This window comes from Kryptolebias marmoratus, linkage group LG17 (assembly GCF_001649575.2).
Source record: "Kryptolebias marmoratus isolate JLee-2015 linkage group LG17, ASM164957v2, whole genome shotgun sequence".
Classification (NCBI taxonomy): Eukaryota; Metazoa; Chordata; class Actinopteri; order Cyprinodontiformes; family Rivulidae; genus Kryptolebias; species Kryptolebias marmoratus.
This window is the reverse complement of record NC_051446.1, coordinates 11698920-11704967: the sequence shown is the minus strand read 5'-3', so window position 1 is coordinate 11704967 and position 6048 is coordinate 11698920. Positions and strand designations below refer to the sequence as shown.

At 39.8% G+C, this 6048-nt stretch overlaps 1 protein-coding gene across 1 annotated transcript in view; it reads left to right on the top strand.

The window, feature by feature from the left end:
* Positions 1-5812, top strand: part of shisa9a (shisa family member 9a) — a 66640-nt gene extending 60828 nt beyond the window's left edge. Inside the window, exon 4 of the mRNA XM_017416221.3 lies at positions 2442-5812. Within this exon, the coding sequence (XP_017271710.1) occupies positions 2442-3313 (872 nt within the window). The 3' untranslated portion in view covers positions 3314-5812. The remainder of the gene's footprint in view (positions 1-2441) is intronic.
* Positions 5813-6048: the final 236 nt, after the last annotated feature.

Below are 6048 nucleotides of genomic sequence, written 5' to 3'. Positions count from 1 at the left end.
CCAACCCCTCCCCCACTTCCCCCCAATCACCCTCACCCACGACTCGACTCTGCCGTTCCCTCACAGCACAGCTCACTCATTTCTATCCGCTGCTCACGGAGCGATAAACTAGATTTATAGTTACAGCAGCAAAGCAAACTCGCTGAGTGTGTTAACTTTATCTTCAAGGATGAGCGGCAACAAGGAGCTAAAGAGTAATGAGTCGACTGTGAACGGGGATCGGACTGGAAAAAGGTCACATTTTGCTACGATAAGAGGAACTGTAGCTTGGAAACGCTGACTGACAGAGAGAGGAAAAATATCAGGCTTTCAAGCTGACGGCTCAGAGGAAAAGGAAATGCACAAACACACACACACACACTGGCTCTGTTTGCTGTGACCTTTTGAGGATTTACTGAATGAAATGTTGGAGTCAACCTGATTCAAGATGGCCGCCACAGCAAACGCAAAAAGTCAATCATTTGTTACATATTTTGGGCTAAAAATTGGTGCAGTAGTAGCTGAGAGGCAATCACAACACATACTCCAAATGCTAATATTTCAAATGAAATCGCACAAATCATTGCTCTATGGCAATTTTGCACAAGGTTGAGCATGATGTTGTTTTCAGGGTTTGACCAAAACAGATACAGTACATTCTGTATGATTCCATCATTTCTCAACATAGGATAATCTTAAACTAAAACTCTGGCATTACTTAAAATTTTTCACCAGAAACAGATTTTATATTTGTTGCAAGTTTATCAACATTTAAGAACTTTAAAATAAAACCAAGTTGCTGTTGATTTTCTATTTATCCTTTTAAGGCCAATTTTACACATATTTGCATCCATTTCCTATGAGGCCAAAATGGTGTGCAATATTCAATTTGCTGAAATAAGCGTGTCCCATAATGAAAAAAACAAACAAAAAAACCATCAGCTGAACGGCAGCATATGTTGCTCAGATGATTCTTCCAGCCCAGAAAATCTATAATATTTTAAAAAAGAATCATCTTTGGCCTTTATAGAGCTCCACCTGAAGAGAGCCATTTATTTTTGGTTTCCAGCCTTGTCATGCAGATTTTCTCTGTTGTCTGAAATATTTCAGAAAACTGTGCACCACAGGTGGTAAAATCCATGGTGCACAGCTGTGATAAAATTGGCATAGGTCGATTTCACATGGCTCGATAAACACAAAAAACCCCAGTGCACTGGCTCGTTCATTTTCTGTACAGTGTTTTGTGTTTTTTCATATGTACTGTCAACGAATCATATGTAGCAGCATTTTTAATTTCCTTGTCAATTAAATCTAATCTTATCTAAATTCAATCTAATCTAATCTGCAGTTCTGGGCCATAAGGTGCTGTACACCCTGGACATCAGTTGCAGGACTAACTCAGAGACACACTCAGAGACACACACATACAACCACACACACTATAAGGTCAATTTAGAATCTCTAATTAAAACTAAGGAAAACTGGAGTATCCGGAGGAAGAGGGAGACCATGCAAACTTCACACAGAAAAAATCAGAGCAAACCAACTTGAAACTTCTTCCTTTAAGGCGGTGTAGTTCTAACTAAAGCAGCCTATTTTTCAGAAACTGTAAGGTGCTTAGACTAGGCTGAAAATAATTAGAAAAAGCATTTCATGTTTAGGGAAAAGATCTGAAAACCATCAGAGAGCCAGGAGTTTTGTTGTCTTGTCAGCACTGTAACATTTACTAGATATTATGGCAAAACCTAAACTAAAGAAAAATAAATTAAAATGAAGGGTCATTCAAGACATTACACATACACACTTTAGTTATCTAGGAACTGGGTTTTGTTTGAGCATTATTTTTGCATGAGAAAACAGTTTATGTCTGGAAGTGCAATTCCTTAAACAAGGTCCCCTTGAAACTTTTCCTTATTACAAATCTTTGCAAGGCAGAAGATGAAAAATGTCATAAAATTATCACAATAAAGGATTTTTTATGAGTTTTCTTCTTTCTCTCACATGCTCCTTCCACTTTTTATTCATATTTATAAAACAGGATGAAATTAGATGCTTCTTTGGCTTTACAAGAAGCAGGTGGGGGATATATTCTGAGCTTATCCTTTCATTTCACTCCTCCAGCAGCAGAACGGGCCTCTTCGTGCAGGCGTTAACAGATGACCTTTACACTCTGTTTGGTCAGTTAGATGAGGGGAGGCTGACAAACAAAGTAAAAATGCAGGAAGCATAAAAAAAATCTGAAATCCCAATTTTGCTAATATTACTTTGTCAGTACTCCTACAGTGTGTGCTCAGAGACATACCTTATATCTTTTCTGTAAAATATTCAATTTCCTATTTTGTTAGTAACATTTTAGTTTTGTTCTTCTTAGCAAGCACAAATTTAAACATTTCATCTTAGATTTTAGGCCTTTACTAAATTGTCTAATTTTTTTCGGTTTGTCTCTCTTCCTTCTCTGTTAGCTGCCAAGTACAATGGTGAACTCTACAACAAGCGTCGGCTCATGGTAGAGCTGCCAATGAAGGGCGGCCTTCCTCTTCAGCCGATGGGAAATTCCAGACCCTCCATGGGCAACATCTCATCGATGACTCCTCCGATGACCAACACCATGGCTGCAAACCCTATGACCTCCAATCCCATGAACCCCACCATGACACAGATGACCTCAATGACCCCCATGGCATCTATGGCATCTTTAACACCTATGACGTCTATGACACCTATGACTTCGCTCACTCCGATGACCTCCATGACTCCCATGACCTCTTTGGGTCTACTAACTCCAGAGCCTGTGGCTACCTACGTCACTGAGATGCCAAGCATCTCCTCTGTCTCAAGCCTTCCAGCAGAGAGACACATAGCGGGCGCAGGAGGAGGACATAAGCCAAACGGCCAAAAACCCAAAGGCAGCCATAGTCACGCTGTCTACAGCTCCCACAGCTCTCACACTCATGCTCACAGCCACAGTAGCAAGCCGCCAGGACTTGGGGCTACTTCCCTGGCACATATGGTGGGGACTATGCCAGGTGGCACATCCCTGGGCATCTCCAGGGCCGCTGAGACCTCCTTTGGCTCAGGCTCAGCTACAATGGGCCGCCCATTGGCATACAGTTCCAACACAATTGCAACTGGCCATGCAACTGGGTTTGGGATAAAGGGCTGGGATGGGACTGAGACGGTAGGCAGGCGGAAGAGCTACGGGCACAAGAGGCCTCAGTGTACCGTGCTGGAGCCAAACCAGCTCCACAGCACTAGGGGGCACAGCCACAGCCAACACTTCCTCCCCACACAACCCTATTTCGTGACCAACAGCAAGACAGAGGTGACTGTGTGAGAGAGGATGATCGTGAGAACAAACACAGATGAAAGAATGCATGTGGAGTGGTGACACAAGTAATCTCTGAGGGGAGACACCAACTCCTGGGGTGTTCGAAGTTGAAGATCTACTTGTTTGTTTGTGTGACAAAGTGGGAGTTCATTGCTATAATGTATATGAGTGGTCGTTGCCTCGAAAACAGAGCTCACCAATCCAATCACTCAACAGACTTTTGTAGACAAGAGGACAGTGCCCAAGTTGGTGGTATCATAGAGAACTAACTAAAGAGTCTAAAGTGCAGGGACGTCTGTGCACATGTGGGGATGTTAGAGTGTTGTCTCACAGCTAATATCTTCTCTGTAATGATGATGTCTGAGTACTGGAAGGAGGATACAAGCAGATGTTATGTGGGGTAAACTGTTAATGATAACGTAGGTTGGCCTTACAAACCCAACCTGAGAAGCAATATAATGGATAAAGCATTAAAACATCTCACAGTAAAGGAAAAATACATGTTTACCCCCCAAAAAGGTCTTCTAATCTGCTCGATAAAACAGTGAATGGTTTGGAAGAAATATCATTAGTTCATGATTCACATCCAGATCTCCTGAGGGCTTTGAAGCAGACACACACGATGAGGGCGCTGGGCTTTGGATTGCAGACAGGCTTTGTACTGTGGCTATTCAGAAGCGCCTTATTAAGCTCTGCAGCTGAAGGTCACCCTTTTCCACAAGGTTCCAGCAGAGATGACAGCGGCTGTCACACTGGCATTGTTCTGTTCTGGTCTCGTCTGTGTGGTGAAAGCTCATCCAAAGGAAGGATGAAGAGGCAGGGAAGCAGCGTGTGGGTGATGCTGCAGTTCGGTGTAAGCTGTCTATGATCAGCATCAGGTTTATGATACACATGTCCCGAAACATAAACACGTAGGAACACATTTCCACATAAAGGAACACCAGAAATAACAAACATCAGGGTGTGTAGAAGGTTTTTTTTAATCATGCCAATAATTTTGGCGTTTAGCAGAAAAAAAAAATCTGTGCAGTCTGTGTCTCTGCATTTAAATTATTTAAGTAAATAAAACACTGCAGTTCTCCAAAACTCCCAAAACCATAAATATCAAACAATTTATTGAAAATGGCAGCTAAATTACCTAATTGTTCTTGTGCAATTAAAGCAGTTGTATGATAATTTGAACCATTGTTGCTAAGTAATAAACGAGAAGATTGAGCGCTGCTTTTATGTCCATATCTGGGTTATGATGCAAGAAGCAACTAGAAACTCAGCTTGAAACAAAGACCAAAACGAGAAAAAACAGCTAGTCTGTTCTGTGCAATAAAACAAAATCAACTGACACAGCATTTATTGTTACTCTGATATAAAAAATTAAAACCTTGAAGGGAAGTTATGCGTCAGATTAATAGTGACATAACTTTACATTGTTTTTAAGCAGCAATTTATTCCACTAATTTTCTGAAAGAAAAGTCGAATAATATGTATTGAAAAGGTTTAGCTAGAAAACTGAGATATTACCCAGAATGTGGACAAAGTGGGTTGTTTAATCAAAAGGACGTGTTTAAAAAAACTTCTGTCAGACAGTGCTCCTAAAAGATGTGCAGCTACCATAATTGTCTGAAATATTCTAGAAAGGGGACCAAATCTAAGTTTAGACTTTTTTGTTCCCAAAGACAATTATGATGTAAAAATTGATGAGAAGAAAATGTCTTGGTTGATCCACTGTTTCTTTATATTTTGCTCCCAGGGAAGCAGACTTTCTTTTAACCTTTTGAACTAGTTAAAAAAAAAATGTTCAGGCTTTAGTTTTTCTATGATCTTTGGCTGCTTTTTCACTCATTTCCTGTTCAGTACATGACCATTCTCAAAGGAACGCTTTGATATTTGTTAAGACGCCTTATTTTAAGTCATTCAGATATAAAATGACTCCTGAACTCAAGACATGAACCAGAGCTGTGCCAGCATGTAACAGTCAACTTAAGGAATCAATTTTAATTGAGTTTTTTTTTTATGACACTTTGTGACAGACAGCATTTCACAAAGACACATTTGTTTCCCATTTCTGTAGTTAAATGTATAAAAGTGCCAAAGACAACACAGTTTGGCACATAAAATAGTATTTTAGCACCAAAAAGATGATTCCCAAAGAGTTATTAGATGAAAACTTGACAGATTATCAGCTGAAGGATTAATGAAGATCAGTTTTTTTATCAATCTTTGGCCTTGTCTACATTACTCCAGATATTTTTTAAACTGTCATTCTTTTCTCCTTTTAACCATTTAAGCTTTCATTAAAACCTTTAACCATTTCAGCACATGATCAAAGTTTAATGACAACAGGATTAGGACTTTTAGGGCACAAAGCGATAGTGGGAATACATGAAAATAGGCTGCTATGTTCGTGAAATGTTCCATATCTCCTGTCCACATGGACACACCACAGACCTTTTTTTAAACCATACTTTTTTTTTTGTTCTCTGCTCGTCCTCATTTTGAAAAAAAAAACTACATAACATGCTGTCATGGCCAGGTACAAGGACAGATGAGGTGAAAAGCAGCCAAACACTAAGAATACTTGAAGAACTATTGATCAAGACCACTTGAAAAACATAGTTTGAATCCTTAGAAGCAAAGTATAGAGAAGTCAAGGATGTTAAAACTTTTGCACAGCACTGTTTATATAATAACAAAAACTTATAACTGAGAGTTATACACTGCCAAAGTAACTAAGCTTGGTTGGA